Source organism: Engraulis encrasicolus, chromosome 11 (genome assembly GCF_034702125.1).
Source record: "Engraulis encrasicolus isolate BLACKSEA-1 chromosome 11, IST_EnEncr_1.0, whole genome shotgun sequence".
NCBI classification, from domain to species: Eukaryota; Metazoa; Chordata; class Actinopteri; order Clupeiformes; family Engraulidae; genus Engraulis; species Engraulis encrasicolus.
In genome coordinates, this window is record NC_085867.1 from 18,189,304 (window position 1) to 18,212,664 (window position 23,361).

The following is a 23,361-nucleotide window of genomic DNA, read 5'->3' on the forward strand; positions in this document are numbered from 1 at the left end:
GCTGGAGACCATGGAGCGCACGGAGGAGGAGCGCTGCAGAGAGCTCTGGCTGATGGGGCTCAACAACTCCTCCTTATCCAGGGAGGCAAAGCTCAGCGCCTTCAGGAACCTGCATACAGTATTCACACACACACACACATGGACGTCCATACACGCACAGACACAGACACAGACACAGACACAGACACACACACACACACACACATGTGCACAATACACACACGAATGCACACACATACAACCACACACACACATACGCAGACATGCACAAGCATGTACACACACAAAAACATGTGCATACAGGCAGAAAAAAAAACAACACACACACGCGCGCACACAGAGGGTGCATGTTAGCACAGAGATCAAGGAAGTGGGAGAAGGGGAAGGATAAAACAAAAGATAAGGGGAGAGAAAGAGAAAGAGAGAGAGAGAGGGAGAGATAGAGAGGGAGAGAGAGAGAGAGAGAGAGAGAGAGAGAGAGAGAGAGAGAGAGAGAGATTGGGAAAATATAGTCAAATGATGTGAATGGCAGAAACAACAACAAATCCCAAATCTCATCTCAACATGTATCTATAGTGACTACGTCTCCAAATACCCTTGCTGTTAGTTCATGGCCAGAAAAGCACAAACATCTAGTTGCCATGACGAAAGCAAAGGGGAAGTACTGTGCAGGACAGAGGGGAGAACATGAAGGATGGGATAAATCATCATGTACATGTATATGCTCTGTGTCATGGATCACACACACACACACACACACACACACACACACACACACACACACACACACACACACACACACACACACACACACACACACACACACACACACACACACACACACACACACACACACACACACACAAGCTCTGAATCACGGGCCTCTACAGACCAAACTAGCGTTCACACGCTCACATGATTTACACACACTGACAGAAAAAAAAATTTAAATCACTATTTTAAAACAGTCATGCACAAGCAAAAATAGTAATTTGGTTACAGAACATCAAAAAAAGACCAATGACCTGCATGGTTTGGTTAGGGGTTAATATCGGTACATCATTCTTTTGTCACTTTTGAGGAGGTTTACTGGACAGGCGATGGGATGATGGGAACTATGGCTGCATTCCAATATGCAGTCTTCCGTCCTCCACTTGTGCTTGTGGCCTCGCCTGTTGCTGACGCCCCGCCTCCTTGGAGAAAACAATAAAGTTTCCCCCGCTGTCAGCCTAGCCACTACAATTTTTGGGGGACTGTTCTCCATTCACCATCCCGATCGCAAATGAGAAAATTACATTAGAATTGTGCTTCTGCAAGATATTGAATTAATTATCTGTCATTGGTGACATCATCATGAGGTCACAAGCAGGCAAGTGAGCAAAGGGGGACAGAAGTCCGCATATTGGAATCTACCCAATAAGAACAGGCATACGCATAACAGGGAGTGGGACTAATCAAGACGCTGGGAAAGAGGCTGCAGTGCAAAGGACTCTGGGACTTCTAGGATGAGTGGAGGACATGGGAACCATCTACTGAGAGGAAAAAATCAAAATAAGACCAATACAAAAATCAAGACCATTAAAGCGGAATGTGAGTGTGCGCGCGCTCACACGTGTTTGTGTGTGTGTGTGTGTGTGTGTGTGTGTCTGTGTGTGTGTGTGTGCAGCGTGTGCATGAATGTAGCAGCTACAATGTAGCTGTTTGGGAAGAAGGGGTATTTTTGAGGTTAGGATTGGGGACCACAGCACATTCACCGACGGGGGGGTCAACTTGAGAGAAGAGGTGAGACGATTGGGTTGGTGGGTGGAATAGAAGACGAATCACGGTGGGAGTGGTGGGAGGGATCAGACGCAAAGCAACGTCCTTGTGGAATCAACGGGGTAAGATTGAGGATCCTAGGAGCAACATTGCAATTGCAATGTGTCAGACAGACGGATAAAGAGAGGGAGGGAGGGACAGAGCAGGAGGACACTATAGGTAGGGGAGGAAGATGTCGTTTGCCCCCCCCCACCCTCAGGGACAAATCCACGCACCGTGGGAGAAGCGCTCGGGGCTGCCTGCGGTGGTGGGGCCCAGACGAACCTTGGCCCAGGCAGCTGAAGCGTTTTTTAGTGTACCTGAGGGACCACCAGAAACACACGTTGTCACATGATGTTAAGTCACAGGAGTTGTGGGGCAGAAGTGGCGACTGGGCACATGATGTCACAGTCACTGTAATCTACTGTGCGTGCGGCACGGGAGTCGTACTGGGGCAGAGGTGGCACAGGGCGACCGAGTAGGCCGGGCTGGGATTGGCGAAAGACACAACATCAGGACAGGACACAGTATGGGCAGGGCAGTCATGGGTAAGCAGTTAGGGCATCAGACTTGTAGCCCAAAGGTTGCCGGTTCGACTCTCGACTTGGCAGGTTGGTGTGGGGAGTAATTGTGCTCTTCATGATGACTGAGGTACCCTGAGCATGGTACCGTCCCGCCGCACTGCTCCCTTTCAGGGGCCATTGTGGGCTGCCCCCTTGCACGGGTGAGGCATTATGTGCAGTGTACAATTGTGCTGTGGAGTGCTGTGTCACAATGCCAATAGGAGTCTGGGCTTTGACTTTCACTTTCGCTTTCAGTACATACATTGTGTGTTGTTGCCACATCAGGCTACCACACAGGGTTCTCTATGGGGATGGATATTGCATTATCAGTTTGGAATTACAGGAATTCTTGATAGATCAGTTGAGTTGCACTGCATGAAGGACCGAGCATCCTAAACGTGGTTAAACGTTGCAACATTAAACGTTTGGGAGGATTAACCAGCGCTGCGGACCATTATTATTACTTTCCAGTTTCTGTGTGTCTTTATCTTTTTCAATCAGTAGAGAAGAGATCACATGTTTTGTATGAGGAAACTGCTGGGGGTCTGCAGATCATGTGCTGCTCTCTAGACAAATGGTGGGGGGCTCAGGGTGCAAATACGCAAACCTTAAAGGTGCACTGTGTAATATTTTTAGTCGTTTATTTCCAGAATGCATGCTGTCCATTCATGAATACTTACCACCACCATCAAATTCAAATCAAAGTATTCATTATGACTGGGAACATTGCACTTTTCATTCGTGGATTTCCAGAAATAGACATTTTTAGCTGCAAAAGCTGCTGTACTTGGGTCACACTGGTATATATTAGTTTGTTATTTAGTAAATATTAATGAAAAGATCCCATTTGGCAGTAGGCAGCAAAGTTTCAAGTTGTAATGCCTACTCTAGTGGCCACCATCCTACACAGTGCACCTTTAAGTTCCAAAAAATGACACCTTGAGTCTTCTACTGGCAGAGGAGAATGGCGTGGGTTTGTGGGAACTTTGTCCCTCAGATTGAAAGAGCTGACACTGGCAGTATACGGTCATGTCTTCAGAACACAAGAGGAAGTTGAGGTACCCTTACACAACTTGTGGCTTCCTAAACAGACATATCGGTAGTAGCCTACCACTACCAGACACTGTTGGTTAAGAGGACACGTGTTTCTGTGTAGACATCAGCCTTTAACCCCTTTGCACAGAGCAGGGGTGGGGAACCTATGTCTCGAGGGCCGCTTACGAGCCAAGAAAGCATTCAGGGGACCTAGAGAAGGTGGGGTCTGTTTTAAAGGTGGCTGCCTTCAATATAGGCCTAAAGTGTAGGGTGAAATCCTGGTTTGTGCTCATAGTACGGCCCTCAGAGGACTTTTAAGTTACAGCTCTTGGAATAATCTCAAGTGACCCCTGAATGAAAAAGGTTTGCCACCCCTGGCGAAGAGGCTCTGTCACCAAAATTGTAACAACCAAGCTCATCTGTTAACTCTCGGTAATGTCATATTCGCGTTGTTATGATGTAGTTGAGCACTGGCGGGCCCATCTGCACAAAGAGGCTGCGTTAGCCTGGCTTTTGCCAGACCTGGGTTGCGTTTCCCAAAAACTCTTAAGTAGTACTTAAGCCTGAGTAGTAATTAAGTATGAGGTACCCTCTCGGCAATACACCAGATATCGGTCTCACATCATCACTAAAAGTTTATACATACACTATTTTACCTCACACATGCACTTGGCACAACCATTTTATTTGCATGTGCGAGAAAAAAATATTATATGTAGACCTGTAAAATGATTGTAAGCATAAACTTTTAGTAATGTGGTATATTGCCTAGACAGCCCCTCATACTTAAGTACTACTTAGGCTCAAGTACTACTTAAGGGTTTTTGGGAAACGCAACCCTGTGCAGTTACGCATACTTCTGCGAGCTCCACTCACTTCGTCTGAGGGACCTGCACTGCACGCTGTATTCGTTTTCGGAAGACATGGCTGTATCTCTACCACTTGTCCGTCCTTAGTTACCACCAATGAATACAGTACCTTCAAAAACATCATCAGTACATGGTAGAATCTACAGTACAGTTGATGTGTGACTCCTTGAATGGCAAACTGCCATCGTTATCTGAAAAAAAGGAAAAGGCTAAGAAAAAACGCTAGCTTTCCGAATTACACCTGATTGTATTAACTAAACAAGATGCCCCAGTGAATATGTGTAACAGTGGGTAGTGCACGACTGCCAATATCACACAACACCAGAGGGACCAGGAGCTCCTCATCTAACAAGTCAAGAGTTCAGATGCAAAACCCCCTAAGTGCCATTTCAGAAAATAATCTTAATTCAATTTTATTTCATACAAAGCTCTCAAAATTGCATATTTTTATATTTATATTTATGTAATATAACTATTTATATGTATTATCAAGTACATGAATGTAAACCAAACCAACAATGGGGATCTCTAAAAATATAGAAGTGCAGGTCTTCAGTAATGGAGTTAGGGGGGTTTGCATCTGAACTCTTCAAGTCAAGAGTACTGTGTACACTTAGCCAAGGAACTGGAGGCCTCCTACTGAGAAGAGCCTTGTTGCATCACTTCCCTTTCGCTTGGCTTTCATGATAAGCAGATACAGAGCACTTCCTCCTATTCTCAAAGCAGCGAGAGGCCAGCACTTGGCGATTCACTGCCACGTGGTGAACACAATGGACAGTTCACTTATTAGCAGACAGGGCTCTAAGTTAACACCTGCCGACCAGCCAAATGCTGGTGAAGATTCAGTTTGGTTGGTAGAAAAGAAAACTAACTAACCACTTTGCCCCATTAGTGAGTGTGCGTTTGGCTAAGATAAAGATAAGATAAAGATTTACTAGCCATTTTGGCTGGTGATGAAAAAGGCAAATTTAGAGCCCTGTCAGAGTTTCATGAAGTAGAAGTGAGGGAAAAGTATAACGCCTCATGAAGTACATTGGAATACTCGGCGCAACAACTACATGGGCATGGGACTGCAAGGGCAGTCAAGGGTGAGCGGTTAGGGCGTCAGACTTGCATCCCAGAGGTTGCCGGTTCGACTCCCGACCCGCCAGGTTGGTGGGGGGAGTAATCAACCAGTGCTCTCCCCCATCCTCCTCCATGACTGAGGTACCCTGAGCATGGTACCGTCCCACCGCACTGCTCCCCATGGGGGGCCACTGAGGGCTGCCCCCTTGCACGGGTGAGGCATAAAATGCAATTTCGTTGTGTGCAGTGTGCAGTGTGCAGTGGAGTGCTGTGTCACAATGACAATGGGAGTTGGAGTTTCCCAATGGGCTTTCTTTCACTTTCACTACATATACCTTTACTGGAGAGACAACACCGGAGCAGCACAGATGCAATTCTTTTTCTTTATTCAAGTGCACAACATGACTAACATATCGATGGGTTAACCATCTGAGGTGCACAAATAAAGAAAAAGAATTTACATCTGTGTTGCTCCGGTGTTGTCTCTCCAGTGAAGATTTCCTGCCTCTCTCCCGTCGATGCACCAGATGATAACACAGAAGCGCGTGGAATTACCCCTCTGTTATACCTAAACCTTTCCTTTATACATCTCGACTTATTAGACACCAAAGAACTCCTGAGGGAAAGCTGTGGATGAATTGCACAGTAAAACCCTAAAGCATAGTAGACAGCTCAGTGGTTAATGACAGTGATGCAAAAAGCCGTGCACATGTTGTTAGCTATACATAATAATGGGATGGTGAAAATTGGGATAATGACATATTCCAAAACGAGAAAAGCAATTAGAGAGCGCACCCCCCCCCTCTGGTGGTCAGAAACACGCATGCACTGTAAACATACAAACATACAAACAAACAAACAAACAAACAAACAAACGCCCACAAAATCACATGACCACATAACCTCTTTGGCGGAGGCAATAATAATGGATAGATAAGGAAGTAGTGTGTGTGTGTGTGTGTGTGTGTGTGTGTGTGTGTGTGTGTGTGTGTGTGTGTGTGTGTGTGTGTGTGTGTGTGTGTGTGTGTGTGTGTTTCAGCTTTGTAATATCATACTACTAGTGTTGTAATTGCATCTGTAAGAGTACTTCTACTTTTACTTTACATCTCTGACCCTGTGTGGAGTGAGTCTGAACTCAAGACTGCCCACCCTCATGGTGATTGTGTTGAGGAGAGAGAAAGAGAGAGAGAGAGAGAGAGAGAGAGAGAGAGAGAGAGAGAGAGTGTGTGTGTGTGTGTGTGTGTGTGTGTTCAAGTCTGCCCATCACCTGCGCTGTGCCAGCCGAGAATCAACGCTAACAGTTTTCATATTGATGGTGTCAATACAGGTGTGTGCGTGCGCTTAGTTACGTGTTTGTATGTGTGTGCATGTCTGCCCCTTCCTCACCTGCGCTGCGTCAGCCTAGAATCCAGACTGCCCGTCTTCATGGTGATGGCATCGGTGAAGAGGATGTCTTTGGCGGGCGACCCCAGGGCCTCGCTGTGCGAGAGCGAGGGGTGTATGCGCTGCTGCTGCAGCCTCTTCAGCGTGGCGTAGCCCAGGGCGTCGCGCTGGCTGGTGTACATGAAGCTGCCGCCACTACCACCACCGCCGCCACCACCACTACCTCCGACACCACCACCACCACCGCCACCACCACTGCTGCTGCTGCAGTCTGTCAAGCTGGCGATGGTTGCCACCGAGGGCGACTTGAGCGACTGGGCGCGGCGCGGCAGCGTGTGCGAGGAGCCCGGCGGTGCCAGCAGCACCGAGCCGGCCTTGGACAGCGGCAGGTGGCTGTTGCTGGAGTGAGCGTCTGGACCACCGTCATCGCCGTCGTATGTGTCGGGCACGGTGGCGTCGGTGTCGGTGTCGCCGGCGGACTGGTCGAGGGAGGACTGAAGCGTGGACTGCAGCGTCTGGGCGCTCACCACCGTGGCCAGGCTGGAGCAGTCCGTGTCAGCCGTGCCGGCCGAGGAAGAGGACATGGTGGTGGCTGAGGTGCCACTCCCGATCACGACGCCCATTCCAGGGTACTCCGTTCCGCCCACCGTCTCGCGTGATGGGCTGGAGCTCATGGAGCTGATGCCGCTGGTGGTGGTGTCCGTGTTGAAGCTCTGGCTGCGGCTCTTGAAGTGACCTCCTCCACCTCCACCTCCTCCGCTGGGTCCGTCGCCTCCCGTCAGCCTCTCACGGCTGGTCTGCTCCCTCACAGGTGCTCCTCCTCCTACCCCGCTGATGCTGACCTCCATCCCCCGGCTGCCATCCCCCACACCGCCGCTGCTGATGGACTTGGGCAGGCGTGGCGTCTCCGGCTCCCCGATGCTGGGTGTGCTGCCCCGCGTGTCCTCCTCGCCCTCCTCCTCACTCTTGAGGCCCACGAAAGAGGTCTCCAGGCTGACAGCCGAGGTGGGGCTTTGCGGCTGCAGCAGGTGCCCATCCGAGGGAGAGAAGACTGGGCTGAACACCATGTCACCACCACCACCACCACCACCACCGTTGCCCGAAGAGAACACCAAGGGTTCGGTCACGGTGCGATTCCTCCTGAGACCGCCCAGCTTGGGCTCCGACTGGGTCTTGCCCAGGCCGCCACTGCTGCCCTTGGGGTCACTGGTGCTGCGCTGATAGAGTAGAGTAGAGTAGAGTAGAGTAGAGTAGAATAGAATAGAATAGAGAGGAGTAGAGTAGAGTAGAGCAGAGTAGAGTAGAGTAGAGTAGAGTAGAGTAGAGTAGAGTAGAATAGAATAGAGTAGAGTAGAGTAGAGTAGAATAGAATAGAGTAGAGTAGAATATAATAGAGTAGAGTAGAGAGTTACTTTATTGATCCCCAGGGATAAGTTCAAGTGTCAAGTGGCTTACACATCATACTAGTTCTATACAGAATGCACATAGTGAACAGAGGTGGAAAAACCTCTTGGCAGAAAGTAAAGTCCCTGCCATTGCTCCAGCCAATGCAATGGACCAGCTGATCCTAATTACCACATTCCTTTATCCAGGTGGACGAGCTAATAAGTGAAATCTCCTGTTTGAAGAGCACAGGCAGCCAGGGGTGTATTTCTCGAAACTTAAATTGCTAACTACGTTAGCTACTTTGTTCTTGCCAATGCATTTCCCATTGGCAACTACCCAAGTTGCTAACTGCTAACAACTATGCTTTCGAGAAATACACCCCAGGACTTTTAGGTGCAGGTTACACGCATGCGGATATTTTTAAACGTGGATATTTTTTTTATCTGTATACGTGTTAACAGTTAACAGTTTATATGTGGATAAAAATAAAAACTCCATTGTGAGAGGTTCGTTTTAGCCCCCTAAATGGTATATCTATAAAACCGGTGTTTTGAAACGCACATTCTAAAACTCTGTTGTGTAAACGTGTAAACAAGAGGCCAAAATCAATGCGTTTTCAAACATATCCACATGCGTGTAACTGTAAGCAGCTTCTTACTCTGCGAGTCCAAGTTTTTCCACCCCGAATACTGAGCACTTGCAAGACAAACGTACGTGGTGCTTGCGTCCCGAGAGGGAGATGAGGAAGCGGTTGCGTACGAAGCGGCTGGAGGCCAGGAGGGTGAAGGGGCTGCGCTCCTTCAGGAGCTTGGAGGGCGGCTGCTGCTGCTGCCTCATGTAGAGGGGCGCCTCCTCCGCCAGCTCCGAGCCCTCCAGCTTCTCGTCGTCCATGATGTACATGCCTGCAGTCACATGCATAAAGTCAGAAGTCTGAGCTCAAGTTCAAGTTTATTACTAGCGTTATCAACAGTATGAAATACAGTTGCTAATGAATGTACTTCAGTGTGTCCTCCGTTTTCACCAACACCTACTGGGAGAGGTGAGGACTAAAAAATTCGTATGCCTCTATGTTACAATATTAAAACATTGAGGCACACGTCAGAAAACCTCAGAATGCACACACATCAGTAGCACAGGTGCTGATTGCAGTTCGGTTGTACTGTACTTTGATAAAGGACTAAGCATCCCAAACGTTGTGCCATTCAACTTTTTTGGGAGCATAGAACAGTGTTGCAGACCTTAATAATCAATACACACATACAGACATACAAGGACACAGACTCAGTGCAGTCACATGCAAAAAGTCACAGAATGCGTGCACATGATTGATGATGTATGTACTGTAATGTTTCCACTGTGGGCCCTGAGCCTGTAGTAAAGTGTATATGCAGTATATTAGAGAAACAGAAAAAGTGTAGTGACTATCGTTGGTGAGTTCGGACTGTCTTTTAACTCTTCTAAAATGCGTGAAGAAGATCTACAGTATGGCATGATCGAAACGTTGCTGTCCTCAATACATTAAGTCTGTTGCAACAAGCAGTGTGCAGGACCCCCGTTATCTCAGAGAAACAAGGAGAACCATATTGTAGCTTGTTGGAATTACATCCAATGGATGATCTAATGTAGCCCCGGCCATCATGTGCGCCGTACAGTACCTCCTGTAGCACGCTGTAATAGACATTGAAAGTTAACTGCTATAGTACTACACTACTATGACAGTGCATGGGGGCTTCAGTAATACATTACGACTTGGTCATTGCCATTCTGGTAATAGCCAATTTATAATGCCGTGTCTTAAGGGGTTAACCGGCTTTATAAATGTGTTGCTAAAGGGCCTGTGTTGTGTCATAGTATTTTAGTGCTGTGGTAGTTACATTTCAATGACTATTATTAGCGTGCCACTGGAGGTAAATGGAGGTTCAGGGGTTAAATAAACTGAATGGCTTCTGTGTAGCCTACTGTACAACCATTAACAAGACTGGGAGATGTCATTTAAATTGGCAAGCATAGGCTTCTTCCAGCTCACTGATTCTACTGGGAGCACTAAGACACAACAAAGCAGATGAAGCTAAGTGTGACTGCCCCACATTTCCAAATGGAAGATTGTATCATTTCCTAAGATGCTCAATTCAATTGTGTCAGTTGCACAGTCAAGTCATAGAGGGTTTTTCCACAATCTCCTCATGGCCTTGGGTGTGGTTCCACAACGCCCTCTGCTCTACCCAGCCTATTAGTCAATTGTGTCTAAAATGGATAGATTTTTTTATTTTAAAAAAGCATTTTTTTATATTGTACAGTAGGCCAGCTTCTCAGTAAGAACACGCGCTTTTATAACACTTTGGACATTAATTCTTCAAATGAACATTACGCGTAAGCATGCTGCCACTGAAAGACAGTTTGTGAACTATGTTTCTTTCTGACAGGCAGACAACTTAAGAGCCTAGTGGATGATTACAATTTAATCCGATTGCGTTGTCACTCCGTTGTCACACACATCAAAAACAACACTAAACTATAATATACAAGTGATGCATAAAACAAAGCAAACATTTATCTTCTTGAGTAATTTACATGGTTTCCCCCAAGTTATTAAACATCCTGAGAAAAAGTAACAGAACACCTGTTTGAGAATTTCCCATGTCTGATCGATCATTGGTTAATTTGTGTTATGCAGAGTATGTTTACATTTTTTTTGCCTACAAAAGACTTTCCCATCCTGCCTCATTTCCAGCCCCTGTCCAGACGAAGATAGCAGCCACGCCACACTGCACTCAAGGGGCGACGGGTTTTGCTCACTCGTTTTGCTCACTCATGCCTCAGTGCCGTGAGTAAGCTCCACACAGAGGCCCACAGTCTGCCATTTCCTGCTGCCAGATATGTGAGTCAGATCAGCAGTCCATTTCTACCACTACATATCTACCATTAACTTTAGAGTGCTCTGAGACTGTAGCCCAGAAAAAGGCACCAGCTGAAATGTTTACTTTTCTCTGTCTCTCTATTTCCAATGTTTGACCCATCGCCCGTTCCCTTTGGGCTTCATTTGCCTCTAAGAACCTGATTTTACACTTAATAAATAAAAAAAACGTGATAGGACAACTTTTTGAGCAATGTTACTTGGCAACGATACAATAAGGTGCTGTTTGAACTGTTTATCACCATAACACTTTCATCAAAAGAACTTGGATCAGCAGCAGACATTCAAATGTTGCGTCCGCACCAACAAAGACTCTGTGTTAACTCTAATGCCATCATTGCGCCTGAGCAGTCAGACAGCACACAATTTAGCAGCAGTGATTCAACAGCTGGTCAGTGCTCAACAATGTCAAACAGAGGTCACATACTTTGCTCTATTTGGATAGTCCACCTACATACAGGTTTGGTGAAATTATTATTCAGTGACAAAGATAAGTTGTCTCTGTATCTGTAGAGGGTTTATAAGGTCAGGAACACACACAACGCTGAGAGCAACACTTGATACTAGTTGAAAGACACATTTTTTTTTTTACCATAAGGGGCACCAGATTATAGGATGCACCATAAATAAACATGACTTCTTTCCCACATAATGTGCACCAGATTATAGGACAGATTGTCAATTTGTGATAATATTTAGATTTTTAAGTGTGCCTTAAAGGTAGCCCGGCGAGCCAGACCCGTACAGCAAAAAGCTGTAAATTCAATTTGCGGTCGCTAGGGGCGTCTAGATTTCTAGGCTACCTTAAAGGCAGAAAAATATGGTAACCCTTTCCCTCTCTCTCTCTCACTCATTACCTGATCCTGCCCCTCTCTCTCATTGTCCTGTCCTAAATAATAAATAAAGGCATACAAGCCCAAATCATATCTTATAAAATATAGCATATGGTAAGCTTAATCAAGCTTTAACAATGTTTCCAATATTAGTGATTTATAAACTTGTAACAGGTTTGAAAGATACTTCTGAGGTTTGTCTGTCTTCATGGGCTACAACTAACGGTGCACTACAACATTTTGAAGCAAAGGGCCCTCTGCAGGTCAAATGACACACTTAACTTTTCAAATACTGCCAACCTGTCAGACAAGAGGGGACAAAATCTCATTCAGCTTTAATGACAACCATTATAATATATATATAATGTGTGTGTGTGTGTGTGTGTGTGTGTGTGTGTGTGTGTGTGTGTGTGTGTGTGTGTGTGTGTGTGTGTGTGTGTGTGTGTGTGTGTGTGTGTGTGTGTGTGTGTGTGTGTGTGTGTGTGTGTGTGTGTGTGTGTGTGTGTGTGTGTTTATGAGTCTGGACACATTGTCTTGTGTGTATGTCTTCTCTATCTTCTCTATATCCCAACCCTCATGCCGAATAATGTTGTATGCTTCCAGTGCCCTGAACCCCACCTCCACACACATCCATACACGGGAGGCTCAGCTGTCTATACTCACTGGGCTGCGTGGAGTCGCTCTCACTGTTGTGGCGCGAGCTGGTCGACTCAGAGTTGAGGCTGAGAGTGCTGGGTACCGAGGACAGCAGGAGGGGATGACCATGGAGCTGCCGTTAGAGAAGAGGAGAAGAGAAGAGGGGAGAGGAGAGGAGAGGGGAGAGGAGAGTAGAGCAGAGGAGATGTGAGGAGAAAGGAGAGTAGAGCAGAGGAGAGCAGAGTAGAGTAGAGTAGAAAAAGAGAAGAGAAGAGAAGAGAAGAGAAGAGAAGAGAAGAGAAGATAAGAGAAGAGAAGAGAAGAGAAGAGAAGAGAAGAGAAGAGAAGAGAAGAGAGGAGGGGAGAGCGGAAGATAATAGAGGAGAGATGAGAGAAGAGAAGATACTTTATTGATCTCGAAGGAAATGAAGATAGTGCTGCTGCAGCAATATCACATAACAGCCATACGTCACATATACAGTATCACGTAACTGCATACTACATACATGCTGCTGTTGCTGGAGTAGGATCTGCATTAGAGATGTTCCGATCCAGGTTTTTGCACTTCCGATCCGATACAGATATTTTATTTCACTTCCGATCAGATACCGATACCGATACCGATACCGATACCGATACCGGCCTATCGGGAGTATTTAAGTTGAAAGCTATTTAGCCTACTTACTTTGTTGTCATAGTCATGTTGAAAAGGGTTTTTACCCAACTTCTACCAACTGAATTAGGTGTATTTGAGTATTACACAATGGTTTTTAATGAGAAACTGACCTGTTTTGTCAGATATTAATGAACACAAAATAGGAAACTGGATCAGGATTCTGGATCTGATTTTTTCTGTGCATGCCGATCCAATACCGATCCGCATTTTTTGCCAATATCGGCGGCCGATCCAATCCATCCGATCCAATACGACAACCCTAATCTGCATACTACTGTACATATACTACAATGCTGTTGCTGGAGTAGGATCTGCATACTACATATCGGTATACTACAATGCTGTTGCTGGAGTAGGATCTGCATACTACATATACTACAATGCTGTTGCTGGAGTAGTGTCTGCTGCTGGTAGTGCTGCTGCTGCTGTGTCACTGTACTTACATACTACATACATGCACTATACAGGTACATACTACATACATGTACTATACATATAGAGCAAGGGTTCCCAACCTTTTCCAACTTGGGGCCCACTCGAAATTGTCACAAATGTTCAAGGCCCACATCTGACCCGATTACGAATAAAACTCAGATAAATCAGCAGCAACACACACCAAAATGTAATTATAATGTTTAGAATATTATTTCAAGGCCCACTGGGTATACCTTCAGGACCCACCAGCGGGCCCCACCCCATAGGTTGAAAATCACTGAGATAGAGTACATCAGTGGTCTCCGATTATTTTTCTCCAAATTATGTAAAGCAAATCAGGTAGGCTGCGGGCCAAACCAACGGCCCAATAGGGGTGTGCAAAATAATCGTCATATCGATGCATCGCGATACTTACTCTCACGATACAATGCATCGATTCATGACAAGGTATCGTGATACTTATTTTCTCAATATACTGCATGGATTCATGACAATTGATTATTTGATAACAATAAAATTCGATTTGCCACGGGTTATTTTGTTCAGTAGAGAATAGGTAATATTTCTGTTGTGATGTAAGCTCTCTCCCAGATGAGAGAATGCTTAAATAGAATGAACTGACTTAAGAAAGCTACACAGCAAATAAGCTGTATTTTACACATTTACTGAAGTAAATATCGCAATGCATCACAGTAGTACATGAATCGCAATGCATCGTGATAGAATCGCATCGTGGCATGTGTATCGTGATGCGCATCGTATCGTGAACCCTTTGCCAATACCCACCCCTACGGCCCAACCCAATGAGAAACCAGTTAGATGTCTGGACAGAGAACAGATTTCCGCTTTTCCGTTTTCCCTTCTCGTCAATGTCTGTGATGAGACTGTTAGCTAAGATCTAACCCTCTGTGAATACTTTGAAGAAATATGACCCAATGAAATTGAGAATTGATTGAAAATCACGCATATTTATGTCCTCATTTGTTCCGACCTCAAGGCGGGCCCAATGTTTGCCATGCCCGGGCCGGATTTGGCTCACAGCCCTTTGTTGGGAGACCAAGCAAGGTAGCACATACATGGTGCTGCTGGTGCATTAGTATTTGCTGCTGGTAGTGCTGCTGCTGCTGTTGTTGTTGTTGTATCACTTGACAGTTGACACCCATACTGTACATACTTACATACTACATACAGTACATATACTATACATACAGTAGTACATACAATACATGGTGCTGTTGATGTAGTAGTATCTGCTGCTGGTAGTACTGCTGCTGCTGCTGCCGCTGTTGGGGTATCAATTGCCACCCATACTGTACATACTTACATACTGCACTACATACATGAACTACATACTACATACAGTACATATGCAATGCATAGAGTACATACATGGTGCTGCTGGTGCATTAGTATCTGCTGCTGGTAGTGCTGCTGCTGCTGCTGCTGCTGCTGCTGCTCCACCTCGTCGGGCACCACAGGCCAGCGCTGCCTCCTGCTGTGGCGCACCGCGTCCCACCCCTGAGCCTTCAGCAGCTCGCAGCCCTGACGCGTCTTGGAGATGAGGCCCAGCACATACAGACACGTCCTGGAGGACAGGAGAGGAAGAGGAGGAGGAGGAGGAGGTGAAGGTGGAAGAGTAAGAGGAGGAGGAGGTGGAGGAGGTGGAAGAGTAGGAGGAGGAGGAGGTGGAGGAGGTGGAGCAGCAAGTAGAGGAAGAAGAGCAGGGAGAAGAGAAGGAAGAAGAGGAGGGGGAGGAGGAGGGCATTGGAAAGAGAGGGTGAAGAGAAGGAGGAGGTAGAGAAGATGAGGAAGAGGAGGGGAATGAGGAAGAGATGGAGCAGCAGGAAGAAGAGGAGGAGAGGAGGATGAAGAGAGGAAGGGGAATGAGGTAGAGAGGAGGAAGATGAGGAAGAGGAGGGGAGGAAGAGGAAGAGGAGGAGAGGAAGAAGAAGAGTAAGGAGGAGGAGAAGTGGCAGGGAGAGAGAGAGAAGGGAGAGGGAAGGAGAGAGGGGGGAAAAGAGGGGGTGTTCAGATTCAGAGTAAAATAAAGACACAGACACATAGCACACCACGTGTCAACCCTGCAGCTCGCGGCCCTACCGATTCCTGGAAATCAAGCCAGGCACGAACAGGCACATCCTGGAGGAGGAAACCAGATGATGCACTATATTAAGGTGGTGATAGGCTACAAATTAAAGGAAAGGGCCGTATCATGCATCAGCTTTTTATTTTCCCTACACAGACGCATTTCACCGTGCTGAAATGTATCTGTCCGACAAAATAAGATGAGATGAGTCGTTATTGTCTCTACAATAGAGAAGTCTTGTGGGCTATGAGAGAGTGTGATTTTACAAACAACATTAATCAGCAAAATAGACAAGACATGGGAACCATAGAGATCAGCAAAAAAGTAGGGAGGGGGATGGAAGGGGAGAAATGCAGAGGGGTGTGATTCACACACATTCTGTAGACATACAGGCACAGGGGAGAAAGGGAAGGAGAAGGAGAAACATAGAGGAGGACACACACACACACACACACACACACACACACACACACACACACACACACACACACACACACACACACACACACACACACACACACACACACACACACACACACACACACACACACACACACACGCACACTCACACGCGCGCACGCACAGAATGTGAGTGCGCGGTCGGGGGGAAAACCCTCAAAGTCAGAAACATGCAGCAGGCGTTTTCTCAGCCAAGGATCACACGCACACACAGACAAAACACAGCCACAGAGCGCCAGTGAGTCATCAGAAAATCAACACTGGGGTAGACTAAGTGAGGTCAGGTGAAGGCCGGCGTTTTCTTTACGAGAAGTGCCCTGCTGTTGCTGAGGGCCAAGGCGTGGATGCACTGAAGTGCCCTGCTGTTGCTGAGGGCCAAGGCGTGGATGCACTGAAGGGGTCAACTGCCGGCCAGCGTTGCCAGATTGGGCGGTTTCCCGCTTAGGATGACCAGCTGCGGGTAAAAAAGGCCAAAAGGGACATTTCTTTCTGCAGATTTATGGCCGATACAAATAAACAGAATTTGGTTCAAATTGGGCGGGAATTGGTGCTTTCAGGCGGATCTTGAGCATTTTTTGGGCTAAAAAAAACATCAGTCTCATCTGGCAACCCCGCTGGCTGGATGAGTGACTCAAGTTCAGAGGAGTAGATGTGTGCACATCCCACCCGATGGGCCAGGTGCAGGACAATGAGAGTAAATCCAAGTGAAAAGAGAAGTCCGCGACACTGCTTGTCTATTGTGTATTTAATGGAGCAACGTTTCGACCTTCAGGTCTTCATCAGGCAAAAGATGATTTGCCTGATGAAGACCTGAAGGTCGAAACGTTGCTCCATTAAATACACAATAGACAAGCAGTGTCGCGGACTTCTCTTTTCACTTGGATGAGTGACTCACCCTCGAATGGAGAGTACTTCGCAGTGCTGGGCAAGGGCTACGATATCTGGGATGACGTTCTCCTCTTGCAACAGGTTCAGGCCCCAGTTGGAAGAGCCGATGTTGCCCTGCCAAAATCAAAACCACACAAGATTAGATAATGTTCAACTTACAGTAATGCGTCATCGCGTCATGTATTAAAGTGATACCGCATAATTTCTGGAAATGAGCTGATTTTTCACCTCCCCTTGAGATAAATAATTGAGATTTATCTTTCCACTGCACTTCCAGACGCTCTCTTAGTCTCTAGTCTGATGTTTCTTTCAATTCCAAGCTAGCATTTTTCATTGAATGCTATGGTACCGGCTAGCTGCTAACTGGTACGATACGATTCCAGTGTTGCCAGATTGGACGGTTTCCCCGACAATTGGGCTGCTTAGGATTAACCTGACTCTCGCGCAGATGGATTGTCATCCATCTGGAATTATGGTGGTAACCTTGCTGTTCTAGCCCGTGGGTGTATTCAAAAAAAGCTCGAACGTGATTGGAGAAATTAGGTAACAGTGACGTACTACTTCAACCAATCACATCGAAACGGGCCGTGACGTAGTTGTCTGCGACGCGCGATAGAAGCCACAACAGAGCAGTTAGCATGTTGACAGTCACCAGTCCAGCTAGCATGTGTATAGTGGATCATTGGTGGCGTTTGAACGGCAAGCCGCCTGTGGTATGCCACCTGTGTCCGACATCTGACCACTGACGGTTACAAAATACACAAGGCATCGGTGGATTTTGGTTGGCAATCCAAACAGCGGCATGCTACCAGCCCCTAGCACCAATGGAGGAGGACCGCCTACTTGTTAGACTACCTCTGCGCCTACTCATTTGGTGCCATCGTTTGCATCAGATAAATCACAACAAAGATATGGTAAGTTAGATGTCTTGAAATGGCTATATTTTCTTTTAGTGGACACATCATGGGCATGGGTTTGTCAGTTTCTGTTAACGTCAGACGAGACAGGATGGCGTTTCTATTATAGTTCTACACTTTGGAAACTGCATTACGGTTCGACGAGACGAGCATGCCGTCGCACTTTTTCCGTTGTTATTGTGCGCGATTGTATTCTCAAACACTTCAGCTGTGGTCAATTCAAATAGTCGATTCTTGAGTGTGCTAAGCACTTCGAGAAGTTGTAGGTGACCATCCATGTTGATCGGACGACGAAGTTAATCGTGCTCACCGTCATAAGCTGGGACACACACACACACACACACACACACACACACTGTGCCATTGTGAATTGATCAATGGTGATTTATGTTTTCTCTCTCTCTCTCTCTCCATTATTAGGTGACCCAAGACCCACGGTTATATAAGGTATGTCTGATTTATTACATCCATTGGTAGGGCAGAGGCAAAGATTACTGAAGCAAGCAAAAGTATTGTTAAGGGGTGTAAAACCCATTTGTGTAAACAATTAGTTTTTTTTCATCAGGGTGGGAATGTGAAATGACTGAGAACCTTATTATCAAGGTAAATAGGACCCTTGTTGACCTCACCTGTACCTGTGGCCTTGGAAGGTGTCCAATGTTACATGTTTGAATTCTTAGTAAGAGTAACTGAAAAGTATATGTGCTGTCCTGCACCCCTATCCACCTAAACCTACATTAATTTCTACATTAAGAGACTGTACTCCTCCTCATAACATTACAGTTGACAGACGCTTTTGATCAAAGTGATGTTTCAAGGGCAGTAATGCAACATGTGGTGGAAAATACTCTGTACACAGAGTAGGTAGCCTACCCTGTTGTTAATGAACTTTAAGTCACCTAGAAATATTTTAAAAGGTGTTGCAATCAATTCCCGTGTTATTTTTGTTCAAAACCTTGTATGTAGCCACAATTGTCACAACATAACCTTCTGAAATGTTTGTCTAATATACTTCTTATACTTCCTTTCCCTGTGTCTGACGCCAGGAGGTGTATGAAGAAACGACTGCATAGAGACCCAGCACATCCCCTCACAGATTCCATGCATTTCAAAATATCAGAAACAAGATGTCAAGGCATTTTCCTTAAAGAAACTTACAACATTTCAGGAGTGTGTCACCATTTGGGTTTTCATTTTGTACAATACATCGCCTATCACCAAGAACGCTACATTTAGTAAGCTATGTTTCCTGCATTGCAGTAACCAATATTTAAAAGAAAAAAAGAATGGGTATATATAAATTGATATCTTATTTGTCATTATTTACACTTTCATTACTGTACATTGAGAAAAAATAGACAGTGTTTTCTTTTCACAATAAAATTGTATTTACATTTGTTTCCAATTACTTGGTGTACACCATTATTTACACATTTGTTGTTCAATATTCGATTTCGATATTGTGACAAGATTCCACTTCTTTGTTCCCAATGGATGATGGTTAGATTCTGAACTAATGCTGTGTTACATGTTCCATTATGTCTATGAATCTGTCATGAGGGAGAGTCAGTCACAAAAAGCCTCACTCACAACCAGTAGCATGAAGTACCTTAAAACCATAGGTTATTTGTAACTGATGTCAAATGTAAGGACTGTGGTTGACTGCTGCCTCATTAGGCTTTGTATAATGAAAGTGGCACGTCTGGTATTTAAGTACAACATATTCTGTACAGCTGTCAGCAGACCCTGATAACATTTCCAACTTTTCAGTAACGTCTAGATCTTGGTGGGGTAGTGTAGTGTAGATTCTATACGCATGTGGTTGTACAGGCGAATTTTGAAACCGGCTCAACACAGAAGACCAAAGAAATGGAATTGTGGTAGGTGCAACACGTATGACCAAACTTGTGGTGCACATGCCCTGTGTGCCAGCCATTACTGAACTCACTGTCTTGTCTACCTAGAGTGTTCATTTGATGGTTTACAACAGTACAAGTGAGGGAAGAGCCTAATTCAATTTCCACTGTACATGTGTAGCAGCTGGATGACCCGGTCTGTGATGACAATCCCAGCAGACGCTGCCAATGCCATGACATGCCTACCTGAAAACGACACATAATGTTAAAATAGACTCTGCAAACAAGGCAACTGTAATTCTAAAGACTCTATAGGCCTAGTATCTGCATTTTAATTCATACCTATTTAAGGCTCAGACCTGAACAGCAGTAGGCTACTATTACTTAGTTTTAAATTTACTGCTGACAGAAAGGGAGAGTTGGGGTCCTTGCCAGTAGCTGGTGAGTGACAGGCCTCACAGCCTGTTTTTATTCCAGTACCCTCTTGTGTTAATTCTGTTTCCACGCGAAGTGGGTCACTTAACCATGCAAAATTTGTGATTAGTTTAGTCTTTACCATCGAAACAGGTTAACAACTAGGGCAAGAAGTGAAAAGGGGAAGCCCACAGACCTATATCAATATGTATAGATCTGTGGGGAAGCCATCGTGGTGAGTTTGAAGTCAGAATGTCGTCATGAAATAAACATTCCATCTCTCACATGCAGACGTTTTGGGACATGCTGCATTGACGGCGATCACGGGGATAGTACATATAATTTAACACGAGCTTAGCATAAACAAATTGGTCTGAATGTGCTTGGCATAATATGATCAACAGCACTCAGTCACCATAGCATGCGAGGTCTGGAAATGAGGCTTGTGCATTCACAGTTGTAGCCTACCATGTCAGTCAGTTTTTCACACATCAAAAACACGTTAGAAACAACCAAGAGGTTTTCACTCACCATTTATATGTGGCATAGACCTCTCGACTAAAATCCCCACTTAAAGTTGGTCTTGTAAACAGTTGAGGACTGAACATCGCTGCGCTGTAGACTTGCTCATTCTCCTTCAGTGGATCATTGGAAGAAGAGCGAGAACGTTCTTGCCACCAACTAATTCCTTGTTTTTTGTTCCTCTTTCAAAGAATGAATGCTTGGTAGTTTTGATAACACTTGAAATCGCTGAGTTCATACAGTATGCAGGCCGCAGTTGTTGTGTTAGCCACTGACTGTGGGGTGTGCTAGCAGCACTAACATGTTGTCGCGCAAGATGCTACGTCATACCCGTCAACACCTCACTCCACGATGATTGGATCTAGGCATAGAGGCGGGCTCATTGACATTATCCAATGGTCGGGGCACGTTTATTTTCTACTCGAGGACTTCGGGCTCGACAAGGCTGAACCAGACCCCTGTGCGAGCTCACGAAGTGTAACGAAGATGCACGAAGCACTAGGGGTCTCGCGAGAGCCAGGCTAGCTTAGGATGGCATTTGGGCAGGTTTTTCTGCTGATTTAAGGCCATAGAAATCAATAGAATTCAGTTAAAAGTGGGCGGGATTTTGTGATTCTAGGCAGGTTTTGCCCTGACAGACTCAGAGAGCGGCTGAAAGTACAGGAGAAAAATAAAACTCTATTATGTAACTCAAGGCAGGGTGTTAAAATCAGCTTATTTTCCAGAAGTGATGAGGTATCACAGTAAACATCATCGCACATGTTATTAACACAGTGAATTATACTGTCACCCAACGCAGCACGCTCCCTATATGGTGTGTCTCAAAAGAAATCTCAAGAGAAGAAATGTGGATTGCTCTCAAGTGCTTCTGTGACAAGGGCTAACACAAGCTGAATCGTTTGATGTGGTCTTGCAGCTGATACGATAAATAATTAAAAAAAGGGTCACAGAAAAACGTATGTGGTCCATATTGCTTTGTGTAATGAAATGCTGTTTGAACATATTCTCAGAAGAGTAAGCAGCGGCATGGATGACGTACACAGTATACGTAGGCTACAACAACATAGTGCTATTTTCACTATAGTACAGGGTGCAATTTGTTGAAGAACCAGAAGGGGGAATATGTTTCGGATTTTAAGCATTATCAATGGAGTTACATACCACAATTATTAAAATCCTGTAGGAAAAGTAGAGTTATCAATACCAGAAGGGGGGACAATCCCTCCCATCCCCCCCTACAAATCGCACCCTGTGTATAGTACAGTGCAACAGAGCCATACGATTTGGCCAAGCTAGCTCCATCCATTTGAGGAGGAAGACTGTGCACATCCCCGGTTATGGTGCAGGACAAAGACTGGTTCAAGTTTAAGTGTGAGGAGCCCACAAAGGGATTTCAAGTGCATGGACACCTCACTCTAAAACCTCAAACTACCTCCATCACCTCAAGTTAAACAGAGAGTCAATGGGCTAGTCGTGTCTCCATACCATCAAACCCTGCTGAGAACTAGTAAGTTAAATTTCCATGACAACACATAGGTATACTCATTACACTGTCACACTGGTGCGGCTGACGGCATTTCCATGAGCAAGTGAAGCGGAGGTAATGTCAAATAAACACCAACCAGCGCCCAGAGAGCAGCCTTCAACTGCTTGATCCCGTCCCATTTGTCCAGCACTGGGGATCGCACCGTGTAGCTCAAGTCTGGCACCACATTCTGACAAGAGAGAAGAGTGAAAAAACACACAGTCAAGAATAAAGGGCTAAGAGGAAACTATGGATCATGATTTGTCATTTGTGATCACACAGCATACCACATGCGTTGACAGGTCTTACCTGGGTCAACACTGGACATCCAATAAACAGTAGAGGATGGATACATAATATGAGAATATGCAGTATGAGAATATGCAGTATGAGAATATGCAGTATGAGAATATGCAGTATGAGAATATGCAGTATGAGAATATGCAGTATGAGAATATGCAGTATGAGAATATGCAGTATGAGAATATGCAGTATGAGAATATGCAGTATGAGAATATGCAGTATGAGAATATGCAGTATGAGAATATGCAGTATGAGAATATGCAGTATGAGAATATACTTGTGGAACACTTTGTGGACTAAACTTGCAACCTTTTTCGCATGCTTTTGAAACGCTTTGCGGCGGACTAAACAAGCAACATCTTAGCATTACTTCAACTTAAAAAAAAAAAGAAGTTTGAAAGTGATGTTGATAATGTTACGTTACCTGGGCTTCCAAGAGGTGGCAGCCTGTCTTGTCGTGGACAAGTTGTCCATACAGGTGCACAGGTAGATAAACATTTGGCCTCTGTAGCCTGGTAGAGGAGAGGTACTTTATTAAATCATTAAAGAAACAGTGCTATACATTTGCTCTTACTAGAATGGCAATGACCAAGTCGTAGTGCATTACTTAAGTCCCAGTGCTATGTCATAGTAGTAGTGCAGTACTATGGTAGTTAACTTTTCAATGACTATTACAGTTGTCTAGTAGTGGAACGCCATGTATGGGGCTACTGGTTAATTTCAACAATAAACAGACCACGCCATGAATGAATGCTGTTCAATTCAATAGTACAACAATGATGGCCAGCAAGGTGAGAAA

General features: G+C 45.3%; 1 protein-coding gene across 1 annotated transcript in view; it reads right to left on the bottom strand.

Annotated features, from left to right (window-relative positions):
• Positions 1–23,361, bottom strand: part of LOC134458023 (rapamycin-insensitive companion of mTOR-like) — a 98,268-nt gene that overhangs the window by 10,005 nt on the left and 64,902 nt on the right. Inside the window, exons 27-34 of the mRNA XM_063210102.1 lie at positions 22,987–23,074; positions 22,357–22,449; positions 17,033–17,139; positions 14,982–15,177; positions 12,509–12,614; positions 8,813–9,000; positions 6,716–7,929; positions 1–109 (exon numbers count right to left, since the gene is read on the bottom strand). The exon at positions 1–109 is cut by the window's left edge and continues 69 nt beyond it. Coding sequence (XP_063066172.1) covers positions 1–109; positions 6,716–7,929; positions 8,813–9,000; positions 12,509–12,614; positions 14,982–15,177; positions 17,033–17,139; positions 22,357–22,449; positions 22,987–23,074 — 2,101 coding nt within the window. The remainder of the gene's footprint in view (positions 110–6,715; positions 7,930–8,812; positions 9,001–12,508; positions 12,615–14,981; positions 15,178–17,032; positions 17,140–22,356; positions 22,450–22,986; positions 23,075–23,361) is intronic.